General features: G+C 39.4%; 1 protein-coding gene and 1 pseudogene across 2 annotated transcripts; one reads left to right on the top strand and one right to left on the bottom strand.

Annotated features, from left to right (window-relative positions):
- The first annotated feature begins 261 nt into the window (after positions 1-261).
- LOC148037654 (serine/threonine-protein phosphatase PP2A-2 catalytic subunit) lies at positions 262-15,861 on the top strand. Of its 2 annotated transcripts, none has more exons than XM_087676599.1 (12): positions 262-637; positions 2,521-2,587; positions 2,954-3,037; positions 9,866-9,937; positions 10,325-10,396; positions 10,490-10,530; positions 13,245-13,311; positions 13,893-14,084; positions 14,184-14,273; positions 14,832-14,883; positions 15,264-15,319; positions 15,404-15,861. In XM_087676599.1, exons 1-12 carry the CDS (start codon positions 576-578, stop codon positions 15,467-15,469), a joined length of 921 nt encoding a protein of 306 aa, XP_087532725.1. In that variant the 5' UTR covers positions 262-575; the 3' UTR covers positions 15,470-15,861. The 2 variants fall into 2 exon arrangements, with proteins under 2 accessions (XP_087532725.1, XP_087532724.1); XM_087676598.1 differs by having other exon boundaries at positions 265-637; positions 2,531-2,587.
- Positions 15,862-21,616: 5,755 nt separating this feature from the next.
- LOC148037655 (uncharacterized) lies at positions 21,617-22,420 on the bottom strand (annotated as a pseudogene).
- Positions 22,421-26,366: the final 3,946 nt, after the last annotated feature.

Consider the following 26,366-nt stretch of genomic DNA (forward strand, 5'->3'; position numbering starts at 1 on the left):
GAGTACTCATAAGCAAAGGCAATAAGGTTAGCATTATAGGTGCAACCACAAAGAACAGATCATGATAAGACTAGAGTGAGAATTTGTCTTGCGATGACCGAGTGGAGAAGCTTGAATATCTCATTGAAAGGTCATTGTGAACTTGCTTAGTAAGGACAAGGGTTGTGAGAGGTGCACCATGTGATCCTTGTAGAGGCATCTAATGAAATTTGCAAATATTTTCCTTTTTTGTACCTTTGTTGTAAAATTGTGTTTGTTGATACTCCTTTTGGCATAGAGAGAGAGGTCTCCGGAGGAAGTTCTTCCTTTTGGTTGAACTCTCCTAGGGGATTGTGAGAGTGATCTCTTCTTCCATTTGCCATCGCCCCCCCTCTCTTCTTAGATCAAGGGGTAGTGATCTCCACTCCCCCTTCTCTCTCTCTCTCTCTCTGTGCATCTCTCCTTTTCCTCTGTGTGTGCCTTTCTTCTTCCTCCCTGTCGCAGATCTCCAAACCCTAACCAATCGAGCGCCTGCGTCTGCATTGCATCTCCCAGCACTGGAGTCATGAGCGTAGCACCTGCCATCGTGGAGAGGAATGGCCAACTGGACGCGCAGATCGCTCAGCTCCTGCAATGCAAGCCTCTCCAGGAAGTCGAGGTTTGTGCAATCTTTGCCCCCCTTTTTTTTTTCCTGTTCTTTGTGTTGACCCAGGGCCGCCTGTTTTCTGCCTCGTCCTTCGGCATCACGGTCCTGCCATCTCGATGTGTTTGAAGAAACAGCGTTAGCTGCGGAATAGTGTGTGCTCCCGGTCCGCATCGTAAAAATTTCCCTCTAAGGGAGGCGTGGATGACAGAAGTCCAGAACGTTAAACATGAAGCAACGTGTTCGATTGGTCACATCAGCGTAAATCTTAGCTCTTGTAGATTCCATCGAGGGAATCTAACATTTTGAAGCGACTCTGACGAATGAGACGAGCATCTGTGCATCAGATAGGGCAAAGACCTAATCGAGTCTTTGTGAAATTTGCTCCCGCTTTTGCTTAAGGCGTACTTTCAAAGATTTTTGACAGAGAGTTATTGACATATTGATAGAAGGACTAGAGGAGCGCATATTTGAATGATTTTAACCACAGGATGGTCTTGCAGGTCGCTGATATGCCGTAAGGCAATTTGTTGAATTTGCTTTTTAAAAAAGATACAGTGCATGCGACAATTGCACATGGAGATGCTTGCAAAACAGCCTCCATAAATGCTGTCGGATTCAACAAAATACTGAGCTGTACAGCCTGCAATAGGAAGAGTTGCTCAGAAACAGCTATTATTGTGGTAGATACTGTGTGACCACAATTAGATTTCTCTGCAGACCTGTTTGTCAATGCGAATGTTTTGTGACAATGACACTTAGTTGCTTGATGGGCTCAATGCCAATCAGATCTATGCTAAAACAATTGGAGACTGAAGTCCCACAGTTGGCAGGTTCTTGGTTTGCTTCTGCAAAGCTCATTATTAGCTTTGATCAAGCAAAACTTGGCAACATTTGACACTTTATTGTTTGGCTTATAAAGGGATTCTGTAATGCTTTCTCTCTTGTCTATCCATCATTCTTGAGTTAGCTTCATAGTATTTTGGTTTTCTTGGCGTACTCATAGGTTACAGCTAAGCCTGTATGAAATGACATTGTCACAGGATCACATGTCATGATGTCGAGTGACCGTAGCTGGCAGGTTTTAGTTGTTTCAACTGTGAACACGAGAAGGATCAGGTGTATAGTTTATCATCCACTTTCTTTGGCTCCCTTTTCATATACTCTCTTATGCTTGTACATTACTGCTATAAGGGCAATGAGCAGTAAGTTTGGTTGTTGAGGTGACTTTAACATATCTAGACCTTGTTTGTCCTTGTCTGGTCTTTAGAACTCAGTATACATTCCATCTATGTGCGAATTGGTTTTAACACTTGGAACTTGTAAGCTTAGTTTGCTGTCTTTCAGATGCTCTCCCTGCTTTTTACTTCCTTCTTCATGAGTCCTTTGATTTTACCATGATGCTTGTACTTTGATCAAACATGTATACAGTAGAACATCTCAACACATTTTTGATGCGCTGTTAAACATAAAGCTTACAGTTTTGGCAGAAAATGGATGTTTAGATGGTGCAAACTCCATCAAGCATGTATTTTGGTTATGAAAATGTAAAAATGAGGTACTGCATTATAAGCCATTTTCACTTTTTGTACGGAGGGGATGTATAATTTTCAAGGTGGAGCAGGCTTACTAAATTGCTCGCCTTATGCACTTAGTGCCTGGAAAGGTGTACCCTAACAATCAGTTCCCCTGCAACTTTTTGGAGTGCAGAGTGGTTTTCATTTGTAGAGGATGGCTCTGTTTAGTACAGGCATTTTTTTCATATACATACCTTGTTCTGCTGGTTAATATTTGTGTCATAAAAAGGTGTATAATATTCTTGTGCATACCGGGCTGCTTCATTTGGATATTTATATGTAGCTGAAATATTGATAAACATCAACTCTGACTGTCTGAAGGTTAATGCAGGTACGGAATTTGTGTGAGAAGGCCAAAGAAATTTTGATGGAAGAGAACAATGTGCAGGTAAGTTTGGAAGCTACGAGTTGAATGGGAAATGTTCTTAGTAGTGTGAAATTACCCCATTTTTCTTATCCTATTTACCTGCACTATACTGGACCTTATAGAGATTCTTCTCAGTATTGGCTTCTTCTCTTATTTCTTCGACATTGGGAATGTAGAAATCATTGCTCAGTCTTCATTTCTTTGCCATTCACTTGCACATTCTTCAAGAATTGTCTGTGAGTTGGCTGTGGGTATCCAAATCTTGGTCTATTTGCTGTTTGTTTAAGGTTTGAGATGCTTAATGTTCTGCTTTGACTGGCAACCAGTCAGATTTTGCCAGGGTTTTGGTTTCCTGACTGATCAACCGATCTTTTGAAATGCGTGCAGCCCGTTAAATGCCCTGTCACAATTTGTGGTGACATTCATGGACAATTTCATGACCTTGCAGAGCTTTTTCGGATAGGTGGAAAGGTATATCTTCTTTATCTCTAGAAGGAAGTGCATGTGTGTGATTAGGATTAGACAAACAGGGTGCGTTTGTGCTATTTTAATTTTCTTTGTGATGTATCCTTTAGTGTAAGAGAATGCATCCTTTATATTATGTAAGAGTGTATTGAGAATGGTGTTAGATCCTCGTTGCAAATGAAAATTATTCCTTTAAATTTATAAGTGAAGTGTCGTGGTGCTTAATCGTGTATGTACCACACAACATGAACCATGTATTTACTATGTAGGACAGCTATTTCTATGGTTAATCAAGATTCCTTACTCGGAATTTTACAGATCCAAGATCCCAAAGTAGACATTCATGTGCAGCTTAAATAGTTCAAGTGTCTATGGATGTCATGGTGGGTCTAAAGGCAGGCTTTTGTCCGATTAGGATGTCCACTTGCTGAGAAATTAGGGTGTGCATGGGATGCCTTCCCTTCTCACATTTGTTGTTGATGGTACACCCATAACCAAGGTAACCCTGAAATGTGTTGCTAGCCCTGAAACGTGGAACGCCTAAAACACTTGAAACATTTCATTGAAACGTGAAATGCCCTGAGTGAAACAGTTGGCTGAAACATCTCCCTGAAATGGCTGGCTGAAATGTTTCACTGAAACATGAAAACCCTGAGCGAAACAGCTTGCTGACACATGATTGTTAAATGACAAATTTCAAAAGTTCAAAATTTCTGGTGGAATTTGCATGCATACTAGTTATACCATGTCATGCTTATTTATCTTTTGTTATTTATGAGGGTACGATATTGCCTTGTTTTTAAACCTTTTCAACCCTTATTAATGGTGATATTCCACCAGCTTGAATTGGAACCTTTGATATAAATTAAAGATAAAAGGCGAAACCTCACTCTCGTAGATACATTGCCAAGAAAATAGTAAAATTGTTATAACCTTACATTTTTGAACCTTAAGAACCTTATACTCTAATGCTTAATGCATATATGTAGTCTCTACTCTATTTCAATGTGCACGTGTAGCATGTTTGCATGTACTCGAAAAAAGATGTATTTGTTGAGATGAGAGGATTTGGATTGTATCATATGTGTAAGCCGTAACTCATAGTTTGTGATATCCATCTTGTATATGTTGTATTATCAATTTACTTGATGTTTCATTTGGGACTTGCCCAGAGGTGAGATAGCTTAGGGTGAAATGCAATGTTTTAGGGGTGATGTTTCGAGGGTGAAATATTCTTGATTACCTTGCCCACAACATCAGTACATGTTGTGAAACATGGATTTTTTGGAAAGGATTGCTTGTTGGTGTTGTAATAGCTGAAATTGAGGACTTGCCAAATACAAATATGACATGTTAGTTGACATGTTGAGACGACCTCAATTGCAATTGAAATACAAATCCCAAGGTTTGCAAGGTGCAAATGTGAAGATATCTTGATGCTAGAGCTTAGAATGATACCTACTTGAATGCTCATTGGAGTGCATTTTGAACTTTTATTCATGACGCGTTTTGCTATAATCACTCTTTTTTAGCAGCATGCAAGTCATTCTTTAAGATTGCAACAAAAGTTGGGGCTGCTTCTATTTGAATTTATAAGGAAAATATAATCCCAACTAGATTGCTTTCATGTGTGTCTTATCACCTTCAGAAGAGAGATTGATCTTTGAGTTGGAGATTGCTAATTTTGAACCTTTCATTGAGACATCCGATTTTAATCCCTTGGATGGTCTAAAGAGTTGAGGCTTTTGAAGGTTCTCGCTTTCTGGTTCTTTTAGGTTATCATGTTAGTTTTCCAATTACAAGCTCATGGTACTTCCTATGAGGTTATCATAACTTGGCTAACTTAAGACAGAAATGCACAACGTCGATTTAGTAGAGTAGATATGGCTATACGCTCCCTTAAGTTTTAACACCTTCATCCTTTTTTAGAAGAATTAGTTGTTGTTGCTTATTGTCATCAAAGGTGGTAGCAAGCATGGTGGTTGTCACTTGATCACTTTAAATTATTAATTGCTTCCAACCTTCGAGATTCTCCATCCATGGTGTGATTGTTTAGCTGTGGAGTTATATTCACTTGATTATCCTCGCTTTTAATATTTTCATTTTGGAGTTTTTAGCTTTAATAAATGCTATGCTATGTTTCTTAGATACCTTAGCTAGGGATTGGCTTTTTGGCATTCATCTATTGATGGCATTGAATGGAAATGTATGTCTAGTTGTATTGTGTGATAGAGAATTTTTTTGAGAGTTGACTTTTACACTTCAAGGTTTGAAAGAATTTTTTTAACACAGTGGACATTTACTTACCTTGTGAGGTTCTTTGATGCTAGCAATACACTAAGATAACATGATGTAGAATTTGCAATATGATAGATAAAGAGTCTTGACATTGAGGCAAGTCACAAGATAAAGGTGCTATTGCAATGATACCTACAAAAAAAGGAGTTATAAAATTTGCTATAGTATAGATTCGAAGAGTCATTACACGAACACTAAAATTGGAGAAGAAAAAAGGGCTATGCTATCTTCTTTTAGAATCGTCTTTTTAAGATGGTTACTTTTTAGCTTTTCTTTGGTTCATGAAAAATTTCAAGGTTATTTTGTGACAAAAGACTACGAAATGTAGATGTTAATTACTCTCCATATACAATGTTCCAAAGTCCCTTGGCAACCAATACATGAAGCATCATGTAAGTCCACAGTTGACAAGCATCATGTAAGTCCACAATTGATAGTTGGTTCTATTCAACTTGTCCTTAACAACAAACATACGGAATACATCATTGTTTTCAACCATAGACATTGATTGTACTTAATGCAAAAGTTTCCTGTATAAAGGAAAATATGCACAAAGGAAAATATGCACAAAGCCTACCTGTGCTATGTAGCACAATATAGAGGAGACTGTAAGGGCTCTTATGATTGATATTGAAAATTCTACACAAAAGGATGAAATAGCTTGTGCAGTATTGGCAATTGTGCAAATTTAGGGTTGAGGATTTTGCCATAGTGGTGGAAGTCTACTTTGATACCAATTGTTGGATTTAGGATTGCAGGAATGCAAGTATATAGCTTGGAGAAAAAAAAGCTTCAGAGAGTACGACTCAATGTATTGAGAAGTATCAATAAAGAAGATTTACTAGACTAAGTATGCCCTAAAAGTGAATAGACATATATACAAGGTGAAAAAAAAACCTCCTAAAGAGGGAAAAAAGTGTCTTGGTGTTCGTGAGTATGTTCACACACATCAATATCAAAATATAGTGACAATCGCTTTCGCTTTTGCTTTTGACATCTCGTAACAACAGTGTTTGGACAATTTGCTCTATCTCCTTCTTGTCTTGATTGCTAATATAATCAAATTTGTTGTGTATAACATGTAGGTAGAACATATTGTAGGTTGATGTCATTACTATATAGGTCATCTACAATAGCATCAATCATTTTTCATTGTTAATCTACAATACATTGTTATGGCTTGCTTTTTGTTTTGGAAATGAAAAAAGAGCTAAAACAGGAGATGTTGTAATGAATTTATAGATTTCATGTCTTGTAAAACAGTAGCAAAAGAAGAAAAAATATGGAGGTACTCGATGACAATAGAGTGGAGAATGATGATGGAGATGGATAGGGCTAACTTTAGGTGAGTTTGACCTTGATATGCTTGAGTTTTGATTATAGGGTTTGAATCAGATCATATAGGTGGAAGTATGCACTATCTTTTCTCTAATCTACTGGGCGGGTCTATTGTAACTTGTGATTACTTATTAGTGGTTAGCTCTAATACACTTTTCTAGATATCTAGTAATTAATGATTGTACAAGTCATCTCTAGTAACATCAACGATTTTCTTTGACAGACTTAGAAGGTAGATGTAAGTGTCTTGAACAACATAGTATATTCAACAATTATAATATTCACATGTTTTTAAGACTTAACATTTTAAGAAATAAAAAAAAACTTAAAATTGAATATAACAATCATTTAAAAATTTATAGCCATGGAAACGTAAAAGTAATGGAGATAAGATTGAGGGTTGGAAGATGAGCAAAATTCTCCTCCCTTTTATTAGAAGTGGATGCAGCAATGGAAGCATAAACATGTGCTGTAATAAATTGTTGGAACACAAGACAAAAGAGAAAGGAAAGAAGGAACACTGAAGAACACAATACAGATAATAACTCAGATGTATGCTCAGGAGATGGAACCTATATATCCAACACGAGACAGTCGCATACAATGGTGACTCGTTGGCTTTGGGCATCAATACTGGCTCCTCTCCCTAGCAAAAGATCCACAAGTGTGATGATGAGTGACTGACTGACTGAGGAGGATGAGCTTGAATAAATAGGACAAAAATATGTACTCAATATGATAAGGTCGGCCAGCATTTAATGCTGGTTGGTTAGCAATAAATGCTAAATATGACCTATATGAAGACCATAAAAAATACCTAAAATATCCTAAATAATGCCCAGCCCTAAAGCATATACAGACTCACACATGAGTTGATATATTTGCTAACACCCTCTTCTCGTAGAAGTAATGTATGTTTGCTCAATCCAAGTCCTTGAGGAAAAAGCTTTGTTATAGTTAATCTAAGAGTGTGAAGAAGTAATTTTCACTCTTGCAAGATCATGTAAGGGATTACGTTCACACATGCATCACTTTCGATGAAAAAAAACAATTGATTTCTTTACTAGATGAAAGTAGAAAGAGGGAAAATCAATTGTTCTCCGTTGTTGATTTGCAATACATCGATATGGCTTGCCTCTTGCTTTTGAGCTTGAGAAGGAGATTCTATAATGAATTTATAGGTTTATCATCTTGTAAAAGAATAGCAAAAGAAGAGGAAATATGGAGATACTTGATGATCATTGAGTGGAGGATGATCATGGAGATGGATGGGGCCAACTTTAGGTTTGTTGGACTTTGATATGCTTGAGTTTTGGTTATAGGTACCGAATCAGATTATACTCGTGGAAGTGTGCACTATCTTTTCTCTACTCAAATACATCGGTTTACCATAACTTGTGATTGCTTATCAATGGCTAGCTTTAATGCGCTTTTCTAGATATCTAGTAATTACAAATGAAACAGATTTGATAAGTAAATAAATATATAAATTAATCAAAAGGATACAAATTCATTTTTTGTTGTGTTGTGATAGACCTTTTGTCTTTATAGTTGGCATGAGTTGAAAAGTTTCTTCATAGGGCTGAAAAATGTCTGGCTTATTCTTCATAAATTTTCATCTATCCATTATGTATCTGTTGTGGGTAAACCTTTAAATCTCAATAAGAATTTTCGTATCACAAGGTCAATTCTTGTGGTTAAATCCTTTTGAAATAAGACCTATTCACACTCCAAGACCAGTACATTTCTTCAACTTTTTGCAGATGTTCAATAATGGGTTTTTTGGGTTTTGTTCTTGTGTAAGGCTTTAGCGAATTTACACAGAAAGCATTATCTATTTTTCAATAAGCAAGAAGTTCATGTTGATTTAAAAAAAGTCATCATTTATTTTGTCAATCACTTTGAAGGGTTCAAAGTATTTGTTGGAGAGCTTTGGAAAAGAGGAATTCTGATTGGAACCTTGTTTTAGCTTGCTTTTATCAAATTTTAGCAAGATGTATTGACTGTTTTCACAAGTGAAATGTCTTGGATTGAGTAGAATTTATTTTTTCTAGAAGGGTTGTCTATTTATTCCTTCGAGAAGGTTTGTCCATCTTCAACCCTCAATCTATCTCCATGACTTTCATATTTCCATGGCTGTTAATATTTGAATGATGGTCATTATTTTATTTTTGTGAGAAAGGTTTGAAATTTGAAAGATGTCTTGAGAGGATACGTAAGGCTTGAATCAATACACCCACACACTCAGATACCAAACCCATTAAGCTCATTGTATTCCATTAATTCCTATTTTGATTTCCATTTGCAGCATCCAGAGTAGCTCAAGATAAGTGTCCAACCATATTTTATGAGGTGTGACAAGTGGTCGGACATTTGGAAGCTTCTGTGATTGACAAGTATCTTGACATTTGTCTTTTCTTTATGGTTTTCCTATTTGGGTTGAGTATTGTCGAATTTCTTGCTCTAGTTATGCAAAGTTGAGTGTATCCTCGATACATTTGACCTAGGAAAGTTTGTCATAGTCCCTTATCATTGACCTATTGTGGATCCCTAAGTTAGAGCAACCATGGACACAACTTGATTGTAATATGTGTAAGATGTAACTCACAGTTTATAAAAACTGTCACATATGTGGTATTTTGCCTTCTCGCTTCATATTCCACTTGGAACCTTCCCTAGGGGTGAGTCATTTCAGGGTGAAACACAATGTTTTTGGAGTGAAATGTTAGGTGTTTACCTTGGTGTGCAAGTGTAAGAGTGTAATATTTTCCTAAGAGATATAAGCAAATTGTAATCTGCAAATTTCAAGAGCACTCTCAATTACAATAGAGCACTCCCTTGACCTCTCAAAGAGGAGAAGCATGTTGTTGTCCAAGTGATCAGTGTAAATAAGGTGTGACACTCTCACACAAGAAAATTTTTCCGGACTTGATCCAAAAAATTGCATATGACGATTGATTTCTCTGGGAAGCAACTGCAGTAATTTTGGAAGTGATTGTAATATGAATGACATGCTGTATGTGGTTGATTTTTCTGTGGTGTGTTGGTTTGAGTCTGCTCATTAGCTGCTCAGGTGTGTGCTTATGGTGTCTGCTTTCTTTTTGATACCTTTTTGTTTCTTGCTGCAGTCTGACTGCTGTTTGCTCTTCTATAAACAATTGTCAGAATAATTCTGTTGGAATGTGTGGTGGGCTGCAGTGTCCAGATACAAATTATCTATTCATGGGAGACTATGTGGACCGGGGTTATTACTCAGTGGAAACAGCGACAGTAAGTCTTCTCCCAAAGTAGTAATTCATCGTGATGTTGCCATCTAAAGAGGGCTTAGTTTTGATCCTTGTAACATCCTGTTTCCTTTTCGGAGAAGCTCATGTGAAGCCTCTGACAGGAGCTTACTCCTCACAAAAAATTGTACTATCGGACCTTATAGGTTAGTGAACTACTGAGAGCATTACCTTAGTGTCAGTGCTGTTCTGATGGCATTGATATGAATCTTTAGATAAATCTCTTGCTAGCGAAAACACCAAAAAGCTTCAAAGGCCTTTGATTTGGGACTGATGATTGTTTGCTTGTAAGTGAAAGTTCATGAGGTCATCACTGCATTGGTTGGTTTTGCATTTGTTGTCCGTGATGCTTAATGACTTCTCTTATGGACAGCTTTTGGTTGCTTTGAAAGTTCGCTACCCAGATAGAATTACAATACTTCGGGGCAATCATGAAAGTCGACAGGTTGGTGAATTTGTTGAGAATAGAGCATTGGTTGCCTGTGATACTGTAAACTGTTTTTTCTAACAAATGTGGCCTGTTTTGGGGTCTGAACAGATTACACAGGTATATGGTTTCTATGATGAATGTTTGAGGAAGTAAGTATCTTAACCTTTTTCATGTCCTGTTATAGTATTTCAGGCGTTTTATTTGACTTTCTCACGGTTGAAACTTAAATTTCTACATGGGCTGCAGACTTTTGTTCTTGCTTGACATATACTTTATCTGATGGAGTTATAGGAGTTGATGATCTTTCTTCTTGTTTGGCTTCACACAATCTCTGAATACAATATGCCATTTTGGAAAACTTTTTCCCAGAAGGTCCTAATTGGAATTATGTGTTGGATATTGCAATAGATACTCTTATTTGTGGACTGGTATGCTTGAGTTATTTGAGGAAGCTCTCTTGTTCCTTGATCCACATGGCTAGGGTTGGCATATGCTCAAATTACATCAGTTTAGTTGGGAACTCTGCTCTAGTTGTTTCCTTTCTATAAATAAGGCCATTACCCCCTACGATGATCACCCTTGTGCTGGTGCTTGCCCATTTCCTTTGCTTGAAAGATGACTCTGTCTGCAACATAGTTCCCTCTTGAGGCTTGAATAGCTTGATCTGAAACGGATTGTGCTCACAAAAGTCTCACGATTCAAACAGTAGCAACTCTAAAAAAGAAATTGGAATGGGGCTACATACACTATACCTTGTGGTGAAAGGGCGTAGGCCCTTCTCCCTTAGAGACCAGGGAACTGTGATACAAGTCATTAGGCTTGCAAGCATGGAGTCCCACATATGAGAGCAAGATAACATTGTTGTGGTTATTCTGTCGGCTTTGTACAGCCAACTCAATCTTCTGTTGCCAACACCTCACACAAGCTTTGCAGTTGAACATGGAGCTGATTGTGATGCCAATCTGGAAGGAGAGATTGGTTGTGATGACATTTGGGCCAGCAGGAGTTAGCGGGAAAACTTTGGGAACTTGAAGGTAAAGGCGACAATTTGGAAGGAGTGGGAGCTTTTTATGGCTAGTAGAAGCCAGGTTTTGCTTAATTTCAGCATACGAGTTTCTTTTGTGTTGCCCTTGACTTTTCCCTTTCTGTTTGCTTTCCCAGCCTTTGCTTTTGATGTCAATGGCCAAAAAGCTAAAACTCAGTTTTTTCCTTGTGAAACTGGGCCCAGATGATATCAGAACGAGAAAGCAAGCACAGGGCTATGAACTAAGGGCTTCCATATGTAAAGATTAGAGCACTAGTCGTGCATTCATTTGGGGCTTTCTGGCAGGAGTAGGATGCTCCAACTGAAGACGTGCATCCTCCTTATAATTAGGGAAGGCTGTGTTTTTCTTTGAAATTTCAGTTTTAAGTTTCTCCCTTTTCCTTCTTCACTTTTCTACCCTGTACCAGCTTTTGCATTTGTGTTAAATGCTAGAGTGAAAATGTGAATGCATGGCTCTGTTTAAGGGACACTCTTGAGCCACTTGGTCTTGATTCAAGCTGACAAGAAGTTCAGGCAACATGTGTATCTTGAAACTACACTCAAAAGCTTAAATATCAAGTGGCATTTTGAGAACACATCCCTTCACAGACCTACAGCCACTCAAGCTGAAGATATTCTCATCCCCATTCAATCCTAGACTCTAGTTCAGTTTAAGCATGTGTACTCAAACCAGTGGTATAACCAATCTATCCAAATAAAATGAGTATTAGGTCTGGTTGAATTCCTGCTTGAGCCTGAGTCTTTGCACATTTACCTTCTTAACCCAAGCATTTACAGATTTTTTGTCCCATGGTTAAGACTGTCCCTACAGTGGATTTGACGAAATTTGTATGGTACTTCGGACGTGCTTTGCTTGATTATGGTGCTGCTGACCAGATCATGATATCCACATGAATGATGAAGAGTAGGCATCTTCATAGCTTAGTTCGCTGTTTCCTTGTTGTCCGGAAGGGAGCTAGCATAATGTCTTCCATGTGTTGACTGTGCCTAATAGATTTGATTGAGAAAATTTATCCAATGCTTGCTAATTTTGTGTGTTAAAATTGGCCAGTTGCTGTCCTCTCAAGACAGTGTACAGGAGGAGGGAAATTTTGTGTGTAATAAATTATACCATATGTTTTTGAGGTCATGTCTGTAGATCCGTAAGGGGTTTTTTCTGAGCTTAGGGATCAAAAGTTATTTTGGACATCCTGTGGACATGGTGGAAGGCTTTCGTTATCACTTCTAAAGTATCAAATCTATTGATTACATCATACTTCCTACCTTTTTATTGTGTGCTCTCTAAAAAAGGTTAAGCTGATTTTGTTGTGTACTTTCTTAGATGAAAATTCCTTGTGGTCATGATGCTGGTAAGAATGACAATGCTGAGAGTAATGGGGGTGAATTCTTGATATTAAGACGAGCCAATTCGTATGAGAAAGCTTACTCAAAGGTGTTTAGGCACTCCCATCCTCTTCTCATGTCTTTTAAATGGATGCATCTGGGTTATCAAACCGGATTGTTGGCTCTAGCATTAATTTTGGCACCAAAGGTGTGGAAGTTTCCATTAAAGAACTCCTTGTCATTATCCTCCCTTGTGAGTAGGATTCTCTCTTTTTACTGCCTGACCGTCGTCATACTTTCTCAAGGAACTGGTTTCTTCATCTTCTGTTATAGTTTACAAATGCTACTGTTGTTATTTTGAGCAGCAGTGAACACACTAGAACACCTTTATGCATGATTATATGTGCTTACTTTGCTAGGATAGAAATTAGAATCATGCAATTGATTTGATTTTCTTACTAAGGAACTAACTAGTTTTTAAATCTTTCAATGCAGGTATGGGAATGCAAATGTATGGAAAATCTTCACAGACTTGTTTGACTACTTCCCATTAACAGCACTGGTGTGTCTCTCAACTTCAATTTCATTGATATCCTTAAGTTGCATATGACAGATGTGTACAGTTCAAAGGTACAATAGCTCCCTTTCCTTTGTTTCAATGGGGGCATATGCTAATGAGATTTTTGGTTTTATTGGAAATGGTTGTACTTTTTATGTGCATGCTTCGATATACCATCGTATTGTTCTAATGTTACCTATTGGTGAGCTAGAAAGGAGACCAAGATTCGCACAACTATGTGTATAATATAGAGCCTGAACTAGCAATTTAATTACAAGTGACACTTTCTTGCAGAGAAGTTAAGAGCTTACTAAACTTGATGTGAGTTAGATTGTGTGATAGTTTTCTTTCAAAAACAATTCTGCCTGTCGTCAGTATAGAAGTCTCATAGAATTGAAATTACAATGGTCTTAACTTGTGGTTGTCAGACTATCTGGTTGGTCCTATGATGTTGATATTCGAGGGTTTTGCATCTATCCACAATATGTACATGTTGTCCTGCATAATGCAAAGTTGTGGCTTTTCTGCTCTGTACTCTTTTTTGACCTTCTGAATTGTCTTCTTTTTGTCCGAATCTCCGGTAGGTTGAATCAGAGATTTTTTGTCTACATGGGGGCCTGTCACCATCTATAGATACACTTGACAATGTTCGGAAACTCGACCGTGTACAAGAAGTGCCACATGAAGGGCCCATGTGCGACTTGCTGTGGTCTGATCCAGATGATCGTTGTGGATGGGGTATTTCGCCTCGTGGTGCTGGCTATACGTTTGGACAAGTATTATTTCCTATTTCAGTCTTGTACATGTTTATAATCCAAGTTTCATTTCTGTACTCAACTCTGAAACTTACATGAGTACTTTGCCATTGATTGCAGGATATATCAGCACAGTTCAACCACACTAACAATTTGAAGCTCATAGCCAGAGCTCATCAACTAGTAATGGAAGGATTCAATTGGGGGCATGTAAGTCTTTCTGATGCACTGTTACTCGAGATTGTACCTTTGCCAATGCTACTGTGTTGTACCATTGAAAATTTTGTAGGTACCTTTCATTTCCATTGTCTTTCAACTTTTGAGGTTGGACAATAGTCTTGTAGAAAACAAGCCACTTTTTGTCTTTCGTGTTTACATACAAAAGGCTCTTCACAGCACACTTTTTAGAAATTTGTTTATCAAGGTAGTATCTACCTTGATAAACACTGAAATTCAGATCCAATTAACTTTGAACTCTTCAAAATCTGAAAAACTAATTTCTCAATGAAATTGCCCAAAAAAGACGTGACTCAGCTAAAAAAAGATAAGGGAAATTGTTGCGAAAGTAGATGTTGCTAAGGTAGGTTGCTTTGTGCTGCAATAGGGGCTGGTGAGTGGCAACCATGTCTCAAAACTTGTAATTACTCATGTAATTGACACCAGTATGAGACTGCTTTGAGGCTCAACAGAAAGCTGTTTTTTCAGAGGTTTGAAGTGCTTTTGAATTTGTTTAACCAAATCATAACTAATAATGTTTTCTGGGTACAGGAACAAAAGGTGGTCACGATATTCAGTGCACCAAATTACTGTTATCGATGTGGTAAGTCTCATCTGTTATTTGGGACATGGTGACAAAGTGTGCCTTCATGTATGCACTCTTTTTCTTTGAGGCCATTTTGTGTCATGTGTCATGATGATTATGTCGTGATTAGTCAAACCAAGTGGCAGTGAAATATCATTGGAGTTGGCATTTTCATGGTGACTGGATCCATTACTGTTCATGACTAGAAATTTCTGTAATCTGCACTGTTTGTACTCTGGACATCCTGTGCGTGTGTGTATATTCTGTTTGGATAGCAAAAAGATGATGTATTGCAGTTAAGTTTCATGGATGCTTTGATTTCAACAAATGTACATCTGGTGTTGGGATTTTTCTGTTTGGGTGCGTATAGACTTAGTTTGTATCCTTGACTTTGACAGGAAATATGGCTTCCATTTTAGAGGTTGATGACAACATGGGGCACACATTTATACAGGTTGGAAGTCGTTTCAGAAACCATGGAGATTTTTGAAAGAAAATTGTATTGTTGAACTTAAATACTGTGTTGTTTGTTGGACAGTTTGAACCAGCTCCAAGACGGGGAGAACCTGACGTAACAAGAAGAACTCCTGATTATTTCTTGTAGTGATTGTACTGTTTCCTTGGCACACTTGCATGGCTGATCAGTGATGATTTCAGTTTTTCCAGCATGCCTGCTAGATCAAGTGCTTGTGCAATCGATGAGTCCTGATGAAATGATTTACCAGCAGATAACTGGTACCTTTAATTGGTTTGAATGGCTGTCCGGAGAGAGGGGGGGGGGGGGCGGAGGGAGAGGGAGAGGGAGAGAGAGAGAGCCTTTCACAATCTGGTTTGTAGCAACACTTGATCTTGCATTCTCTTAGCTTACAATTCCATTTTCCAAGTAATGTACTATAGATGGTTCCGGTCCAATCTCTCTTGTTTCACATCACTGGACTATAAGAGAGCTTTATGCCAAACTTTCTATTTAAATTCAGTTTCTATTTGCCGGTATCATTTGGAGGCAGAATTTTACACTGATAGCCCATCCTAATCTGTGAATTGTTTGCCACCATTGCATTCCTGACAATGGAGTGCAACTTCTGGTGCTGAGAGGCAACTTCTGCAATGGGTTTTCGTTCCATAAATAGTTATGAACTGTGATTAGCTATCGCTTGATAGCTTTAAATGTTGTACGAGGAGAATAATCTTCAGAGTTTGGATTTGAGTACCCTAGGAATATTAATTTCATATGCTGTGGTTGAAGGGGAGAAATCTCAAATGCTACGCTCTTTACATTTATTTTTGATTCACTATTTTGGGGCTTACCATTCAAGCATTCTTTATTAAAAGATCTCGATGGTCCACTGGAGGAGGGAGGGAGGGTGCATTCTACCTTTTGGTTAACTCAGCTCTTGGTAGAATTTCTCGGTAATATATGTGGTAGCTTTGCCACATTATTTTGGCTACCAAAGGGTATTTAGTCACTATTGTTGTCAACTTATCTTTTTGAGTTAATGTGATGCTAAACGTTAAATTTGAGGTATTGAAATACACGAGGCAGAGAGAGAGAGAGAGAGAGAGAGAGAGAGAGAGAGAGAGAGAGAGAGTTGTAAGTTTTTCAGCAGCTTACACGGTACCCTGTCCATTATAGAGCCCATGCAAAACAGTTATTAGCAAGCCTCTTGGTTTTTTGAAAAGGGAGGCTCATACAAGCACCTCCATTGTTAACTAAAGAAAGAAAAATTCAGTTCTTTAAAAAAACAGAACTTGAGGTTGTGTAAGGACAAAAGACATAGGATTAAAAAGGACGCAAATGAGGGGCCTAATATCACAGCAAATACTGGTTCCTGGTGTTTTGTTCTATGAGTTGAACACATGGACCCGGATATGAGCAAACTTGACTTGCAATTCTGATAAGGTGAACTATGTAGTATCATGTGCGGTCATTTGGGATATATCAAGAATGTTGAATGGCCAAAGGATGTTCTTAACATGTAATTAGGTTGTGATCATACAAACATAAACTGAAAGAAAAAGGTTGCTCTCAAAGGTGTGAAAAGTTATTTAGACTGTAGCTAAGTTAGCTGTTTCAATCACAGCTCACTCTTGAGGCTCTAGCCTCTTGCTAAAGGGCAAAACCAATTTTGGGAATATCCACATGTAGTCCAATGCATTTGAAATCCTAGCCTTTCAACACCTAACAAGTTTAACTTTAAATCCTTAAATCAGTTTCATCTCATTTCTTTCTTAAGACGTCTCCACTCATCCTATATATCCTCTATGATTAAGTTGAGAAAAAATAGAGCTATTTTGTGGTTTAGGATGTACAATTTTAACTTAATGGATTAGTAGGTTATGGTGAATAGTCTAGTATGGGCTTGTGTGTGCTCTTGCATGCATTGCATGGTGTGTTTATGATGCTATTGCCAATGCATGGTGCTATTCTGATTGTTGCTGCAATTACTTGTTTAGTGTCGCTATTCTGATTGTTGCTGCAATTACTTGTTTAGTGTTTTAAGTCGATGTTTGATAGTATTGGTTGGATCAAGATTTACATAAATGGCCTTGCCAAATCTAGGGTTGGTATTACAAACCAAACAACTATAATTACTAGAAGGATAATCACTACAAGTGGCATGAGATAGATAGCCAACTTGGGTGAAAGCCAAGGGTACTCCTTATGAGCATCGCACTAGAGCCTTATCAGCAAGTGTTTGAACTATGGTTGCTTCCCTCTTGCGAAATTGGATGATAGAAGACAGCAATGGTATTGTGGACCTCCTCTCTTTTGGGTAAAAGTCTCGCATGATTCGACCATCTTGAGTTGTGAACTAGAAGCTAAGTTCAAGAAATTGTCATGCATAAGGCAAAAAAGCAATGTAAAATGTTGATGGATGTGATTACTCCCACAACAATGATGATCAGGGATGAGGCATGTATATATGTGCTAAGGTGGATGTGAAAACTAATCTCTTGTATTATAAGGAATTATGAAGTCCATTATATGAAGCATGTAAAATGATATGTTTGTGCTTCTAACTTTTAGAAGCCTTCAAGAGTTTTGCTTTTAGATTAGGTTGATACTGGTGCCTCTAAGAGTTGATTTGAAAGGTCAAGCACCTTGATGCAAAGCAATATGATGGTGTTTGTGGCATCCTTATAGATTGAGCAGGAAGTGATGCCAAGAGCACCTAGAAGCAGCTAATTCATGCATGTTGTATGTTAGATGAGAAAAAGACAAGTTTCACGAGTGAAATACTATTTCAAACCAATGCAAGGACTCAAAGGGTTTACATGTGAGAATTAGGGTGTTGAAGCTTGAAAAGTAGGCATAATTGAAACCCAAGCGTACAATCTAGACATGTTCTCTAGATTAAAAAATGTAAAATTTGGCAATAAATAGCTCAGGTAAAAGTGTGAATTATGAAAAGTAAGAACTTATGCACAAGAAGAAAACATAAATGAAAAAAAAAGAAGATGATACGAACACATGGATAGTGATGAAATAAAACAAAACGCCTTTTTGTTGCAAGAGTAAGAGCATAATTGGATTTTAGTGAGTGCCATGAGAGAAATGAGCCATATGAGAGAGAGAGAGAGAGAGAGAGAGAGAGAGAGAGAGAGAGAGAGAGAGAGATGTAATTCATTCTTCTCATTAGGGGTAGATGCCTTTAAATAAGCTTGATACATGATAGTTTAAGGTATATCGAAGACTTCCATGGGTCAACACACAATCAAATGCTTACCTTCTAAATGGATGAATGGACCTCTTAAAATTTTCCACCTCTTGGTGGGTTCTTGGAGTCTTGTCAAGACTAAATTGCTCTTATATATTACATCATTGCATGTGCCACTAGTCTACTAATCAATAGTGCTCTTGAATTAAGATTCTATTGATTTTGAACTACACATGGCAAGTTCTAGTCACCCTTTATCACTATCAAAACTCCCCTCAAGGGTAGTTTGTGTTGATCAATTTCATTGTATGGGGAAAGTCCCCCCCTCCACCCGTGCTTGAGGCAATAGGAGTGAAACCCATGGTTGAATAGCTTCTATGGAGTTGAATGAATGGTACATATAGAGCAGCACCTCTTCTTGGATGTTTGGCATCATGGAGACTAACTTCTAAACATATGACAAAGGTTTTACTTGCATAGGAGTAGAATCCTTTTTATGGTGTTGTAATTTGCATATAGAGCAAAAATCCCGCCCCCCCCCCCCCCCCCCCCCCCCCCCCCCTGTTGGCATCATTGAGACTAACTTCTAAACATCTGACAAGGGTTTTACTTACATAGGAGTAGAATTTTATGACTCTTGTTCAATTAGCTTTTGGTTCTTAGTATCTTTGGCTTCCTCGTCTCCTTAAACGAGTTACAATCATGTGTATGATGGTACAACTGTCTGGGCAAAATATGTAGCACAAGCAGAATAAGAAAGGAAACTAACTATGACTATGTGTAAAACATAGAGCTCTATCTAGTAACAATGAGCTCCAAAATGGTACAATTTCATGTGGGTATGGAGGGCCTAGCTCTAGCCTGAGCAATAATCCCCTGTATCCGCCTATGAAGGTGTCGTCGATGTTTGTGTCAAGGCCCAGGACGTCTGGATCGGCTAAGCTGAACGACCCGATTACTCAATACTCCTTGTTTGTGTGTGGACTGTGGCGGTGAGAGAGGCTCTCGTGTGGATTGTGGTTGTAACTGTATTGAAGTCTTTTGAGTCTCCTTTGCAAAGAAGTCTATGAGCTGCCTCTATGAAGGGCCTCGGTGTCTTGGAGCAGCTGTACTCCTAAGGTGCATGTCATGAAGCTGTCGTATCTCGAGAAGAAAGAGGCCAAGGCATCGCTGATCGGTAAAATCCATGACTCTGGATAGTGGTTCCAAATCCGTCTCTAAAGAGACAGTGGAAACGACCATGGACCTCATAATATGCTGGGCAATGCTAGATATAATGCTCCTCTATCTCTGGCTCTAATTGGCATATTTGGCATACGCGCTCCTTTGGTGGGATGGATCTATATTTGCAAGTCACAATTTCTAGCTGATGTGAGGAGGTGCGCAACTGGCCAATAGTATATCTGATCCCATGGGAAAGATGGGTGTCCATGTATCTCGGGCGAACAATAAATCCATCATCTGCGGTATGAAGGAAATGCTCGCGGTAGAAAGCCATCTTTGTCCCTAGCTTCTACTCTGGCATCAACCATGTCTACCTAATATCCAACTGGGTAAGATCCATCTTGATGATCTTGCGAATTTGTAGCCTGCTCAGATCAAGAGATGGTGCATCAAGGAAGTACCGGAAGGGGGGTAACTTGTCCATGCTAAAGCCATGCAGCTCAAACCAGGCCGACATCTATGCATACCAACATGAAGTATCCCCTTATCTGGCAAGCTGCCTGGAGGACTCAAGGGCCAACCGTGCATATCTGTGTCTGGGTAAGTCCCATAGGCTATGTATGTATGCGACCGATCAAGTGAGGGCCTCTACCACAATCGGTGTAGTTGCTAGCTCGGCTCTGATGATCTCATGTGGCACTAAGGCCTTACATCTGATCATCCTAGATATCATGGACGCTAGGGGTTTCTCCATCGACCTCCATCTGTCATAAGTGCGCCCTGATTTACTACGGTGGTCAAGACTGGGCCTCCATATCTATACTCCATAAAGTAGTGTGGATGTGACCAGTGTATCGAAGAGCCATAGCTTGGTGCGGGGTTCTTGGAATTGCACCTGTGAGCACATCCTCTCCAAACCACCTAGTGTTGTGTACCCGCGAGTCAGTCTAGTCTGCTGCCTCTCACATAGAAAAGGTGGGCCCTATGAATAAGACTCTCAGGTATCTATAAGAATCCACATGCTCCAGCTCCTTAGATCCATATGTGAATTTAAGTGCTGATCTCCTAACCCATTGTGGTGTAGTATTAAATATACCATCACCTTGGTTTTACCAAGGTTCACTAAAAGCCCATTGTCCAAAGTATAGGAGTGTAATGCATCCAAGTGTCTTTGTAAACCCTCAGGAGAGTCAGCTATCAATACAATGTCATCCGCATAAAATAGGAGAGGTATCCAAGAGCCAACTAGTGGAGCTCCTCTATCTTCTTCTTGTGAAATGTATAGGCCAAATAATGTCAGAGAGGGGGGGCATCCCTACTTCACGCCAATGGTGGAGTAAGTAGGTGTTGAAAGGCCCTCAGGTGTCCAGACTCTGCCCACAACTCTCTCATACAGTGCCAAAATACCCCAACTGAGCTCTTTCGGTACTCCCATGTCATGTAATCTATGTATCGGCATGTCGCTCGGTATTGTGTTAAAGGCTTTGCGTAGGTTCACAAAGCAGCAGTAGGTCCGTCAACCATGGGCCCTTCCCTTCTCAATGATCGCTCGGAGTGTGAGGATGTGATCCAATGTGGATAAGCCTCTCCTAAAGCCAGCCTGTCCCTGTGCTCTAAGACCCCACATCTCTGCCCACCTACTTAACTCATGCTCAAGGATGGAAACATATAACTTAGCCAATGTATGCCCAACTAGGGGCCCCTGACTTGAGGATAGGCACAATAGTGTGTGTCTCCTTTCTGCAAGCTGACTCCCACCTAGAGCATGTCACTTGTGGAAGTGTAGTATGTGGTCCCTGATGTGTCTTGGAGAAGAACACTATATCTCTCCCTCTGAATGTCTCCTCAAAAGCTCCCACATCCAATCGGAGGGCTCCATTACAATTCCAAACTTCCACTACAAGGCTGATCCCATAGGTCTCACACCGTCATTTGTGGCACCTCTCCATGATTACCACTTTCCCTCCTCTGTAGAAGGCGAGTTTGCCCTCCTCCCTGGCTGCCTTAATTTTTGGCATGCACTCTCTCATGTGGGCTAGTTGGGTTGGTGTGAGATCGTCACCTAAAAACACACCGGTCCCCTTCAATGTACGACGTTGAGCTAGGAAGTCTCTCCTAGCCTCCATGGTGGGGAAGCAGAGAATGAGTGCACGCTCTTTTGAGCTCTCCCCTTCTGTGCTTTTCTTGCCCACTCTCCAAGTGGAGACATACGTGTCTTTCTTAATATTCATTAACGTGTATAGCACCTTGGTGTCCTCATCCACTTTTTCATGCATCTTCAGCCCCATTACCCGAACATGGAGTGCTCTCATTTTCCTTTTTTGTTCCTCCTCCAATGTGTCATTGATTATGGTTGTTGTAGGTGCGTGTGCTAGGTGTTTTCCCTTCTTTGCAATTTGAATCCATTGCTCCGCCTCCTCTATTTGCTGTTGGGTTTTCTTGAGCATCTTTGCCTAAGAAACAGCCTCCTTCGTCATCTCCTCCTTTTTTTGGAATTGTTCTACTTCCTCTTTGATGTGGGTAAGCTCCTCGGTCATGCTAGGTTGAATTTCTCCTTCCTCTAGCTTGGGGTTGAGTTGAATGTTAGTCAATAGCTACCTAAGTGATTGAATCTCCCCATCTTGGGCTTCTATATTCAATTCCAATTTTTTAATCTTATCGTTCAGCTGCTTGTTCACTATGCTCAGTCTGTTGTCATACTCCTTGACTTTGTTGATGGCATTGGTAATCATCTGCTCTATCTAGACCTTCTCCATTTTAGGGGCAAACTCCGTCTTGTTGTGTTGGGCCTGTGGGGGAGCTCAATGCAAAGTAGAGAACAGAGGATAACCATTTCAATGTATGTGAGGAATAGCCATTTCATGACAAGCTTAGTGTCTGCAACAGGAGGGATTGTGGGACTAGGAGATGGCAGCAGGGAACTGGGGCTGCAGAGGTGGTGGGTGGGGAGACCGTGACAGGGCAGTGACAGCAGTAATAGGCGGCATGCGTAGTGATCAACGGGATAGTGACGGGGCTGGTCGGCAGTGACGGGGCTAGGCGCATGTTTGACGTGACGGGGTTGGCCGGCAGTGACAGGGATGGCCGGCAGTGACGGGGCTGGGCGCACGTGATGGGGCTGGCTAGCAGTGACAAGAGAGAGAGAGGGGGCAGACCGGTAGGTCAGACGGGGCAGTGACGGGGGGTGACGAGGCAGTGACGGGGCGAGAGACGAGGCAGGTCGGATGCCAAAATTAGAGAGCTTCGTCACGCCAAAAACATTCATCACGCCAGCATCAGAGAGTTCGTCACGCCAACGTCAGAGAGTTCGTTACTCTAGCGTGAGAGAGAGAGAGAGAGAAAGAGAGAGTGTGTGTGTGTGTTGGGGGAGAGAGAAAAGAGGAGAGAAAATACTAATGTTCAACTCTAATGTTGGGGGAGAGTGTGTGTATGTGTGTGTGTGTGTGTGTTGGGGGAGAGAGAAAAGAGGAGAGAAAAATACTAATGTTCAACTTTAATGCATGGGGAAAGAAGAAGTGAAGGGCACATAGTTGGTGTATGGGAGCATGAAAACTTTACTTTTTTTGCATTGCAACTTCATGGCATCTTGTACAACTGCCACAATAATGTAGACTAACATTCCTTGCATCTGCATGGAGTTGAAAGTACATTTGCTCATAACTAATAAAATTGCAAGATTACGGTTACAATTAAATATGATAAAAGAAAGTAGTTGTTCACCCTATAACATTTTTGGACAAAGTTATGGCCACCATCTCCACCATAGATGGATGTAGATTTTAAAAATTATTTGTGGATAGCATCTTTTGAACATTCCATTCACTTTTTGTTACTCCAATGTCCTCTATCCAACACATTGTTAAATATGCTTGAACTATAAAACATGCCACATTTTCATGTATTTGATGTCTCGCTCTAACCTTGCATTCTTGTGGAAGAATTCTTAAGGAGAATAGCTTCCTAAGGTAGAGTAAGATACTCCCAGCTACATTTTCATTTTAGGTAGAATTACACACTATTGTATCTTCATGTAGCACCTCCACATGTTTATGCATTCATCTTAGGCTCATTCATCTACAACATAAAGAGGGGTTTATTTGAATGATGGGTAATTGATATCATACCACATTTCTCATTGCTATTCAATATGTTTTAAAATAGGTTCTTTTTTATGATGCAAATGGATGTGGCAAGAAAACTTATCACAATGTAATGGGATTATTACATAAGATGGCTCTTGTTACAACTTGAGCAATTTGATTGCAAGCCCTCAATGTGTTAGTGCCAAGGAGCTTTTATCACCTTGGAAATTAAGAATTTGTGTAGGTGGTCAATTTACCACCCTCTTATATGTTGTTTCCACACATCCATTATCATTAAGTGGATAAGCTCACAAATTTATATGTTTTGCACAAGTTCTGAATTGCTAAATACAAAAAAGATTATGAAATTCCAATGACTCATAGAAATCATCCCAAGTATATTGTACCTACTTAATCCTTATCCAATTGTGGCTTTCAAACCATATCATCATCATAGGTTTCTTTGATCGAGTGTATTATCAAAATGGATTTCTTTGATCAAATTGAATTTTATAGGAAATTATTGTGCCCTACCCTTGATAAAGAAAGGGCTCTTTACTGCAAGTTAAAATTCCTTCAGGAATAGAGAAGACACAAAGAGAGAGAATTTAAGGGCCCATTAAAATTGTGACTACCAATAACATAATTAATATATTTTAAGTCATTAAGAGTTTTGATACCCAAGATTGGGAGAGGTGCCACGTGGATACCTTCCCATGCAAGCCTTCAATGGTGCAAAGAGAGTGATGGGAGATGGCAAGTAGCAAGATGAGCAGGCCGCTAGAAAGGTATGCAAGCATGGACAACCAATGGAATTGGATTATCTCTCTATTCTGAAGTGTGACATGATCAACATGGAGGAAATTGAGAGAGAGGTTAGAGGAGAGATCAAGGCTTTCTCTTTGAAGAGGAAAAGCCAAGTCCAATATCAAAAGAAGGTTATCCAAGCACTAGTGGCATTCTCTCTTCAACATCTTAAACAAATGTACAAAAATATTTCATTTGCAAGCATCTTCTTCCTTTTATGGGGAGAATCCCCACCGACGATGAATTTGGAAAATGGTTTCTATCGACCTATAGTGTGAGAGCCTCTCTACAACCATGTTTTTTTATTGAGTGGGGCCTTTACTTGGATTGGATTTTAACATCTACAATGGGGTATAGAGGTAGCTTCGTGTATGTATTATCATGGTCTCATTAGACACTCTAGACCATGAGTGTCCAATTTGGTTCTCATTCCTATGCTTGTATTTATTACTGTGGTCTCCTCTTTTCTCTCCTATAGACACTTTGGCCCATGGTTGCCTAGTTAGGATCTCATTCCTAGGCTTGCCTGATTGGATAGATAAAGAACTTGGGCCTTGGCACAAGTCCCCTCCCACAACATCATCAAAGTTGTATCCTATGGAAGAAACGCAAAGATACCCCAATGTTTCTTAAAGTATGTAATCCCCATGGTATGGAGGTCATGCTCAAAGTCAAGTTTTCCTTCTTCTGTGATTTGTGCTACCTCTCCCATGAGGAGGGGCGTTTCACCAATGACTATCCACGATGGATATTCAAAAAGAAGCTCGAATAACATGAGGCACAAAATGGGGGGGAGAGAGAGAGAGAGAGAGAGAACAAGTAGCGTGGACCTCAATGAAGCTACAAGTGATGAGAATAATATTTCTCAAGGGGACAAACATGGCAGACTAGATGGATCTGCATCCTCTAACAAACATGAGAAGTGTAAGGAGCCCAATGAGAAGTCCCCAAAACCGCAGATGTCTAGTACAAAAGAGAAGAAATGGAAGGAAAAATCCCCCCCACATTGTAGAAAAGGTAATGGGAAATCATCCCTAAAAAACATGGCTAGACTACCTCTTATGGATTGAAATGCTATGTTGTGCTCCATGGTGATGATGAATTTGAAGATACTAATAGGTTTTCCTATGAATAATATTGTGAAGTTGTCCATGATCTCATGGAATGTGTGTGGTGTATGCTCAAACACAAAGAAGTCAACATGCAAAAGGTTACGGAGGAGAGAGCCATACGTTATGGCCTTGCAAGAAATCAAAATTTAGTAAGATGATTGAAAGCAAAAGGTATTTCCTAAATTTCATGCTTCATAACAACATACTGAAGAGGAAAAGGGGGGGCCTAATGCTGATCAAAGATGCATAATGGCCTAAGGTCAAGTGCAAGGATGAGCAAGGTTGGTCAATGTGATATTAAGAACACATAAATTTGATCAATGTGAGGGAGGTTGCTCTCATTTAGTGAAAATCATGTGCAACAAAAGAATGAACATCCTAGGACTCATTGTCCATTAAGTAAAATCTAGTCAACATGTGCCAATATGATTACAAGGCTATTGACCAGCACCATAGTGCTAGTTTTAATTTAATGGCTTCACATTACAAAGCTTCTAACTCAGAAGATCAATAAGGTAAGGGTGTTCACTAACATTTATTGTTGGCAATAATTGCATATCCACTTCTTAGGATGATTGACTTTAAAGTCTAGCACGGATCTTTGGAAGGCTTGCCTATGCCAAATGGATTAGGTTTGTACATGCAAACATTAACAAATGAAATGCAAACTTACTTGA

This window comes from Lygodium microphyllum, chromosome 4 (assembly GCF_053477565.2).
Source record: "Lygodium microphyllum isolate KBCC chromosome 4, Lygodium_microphyllum_v1.1.10, whole genome shotgun sequence".
NCBI lineage: Eukaryota > Viridiplantae > Streptophyta > Polypodiopsida > Schizaeales > Lygodiaceae > Lygodium > Lygodium microphyllum.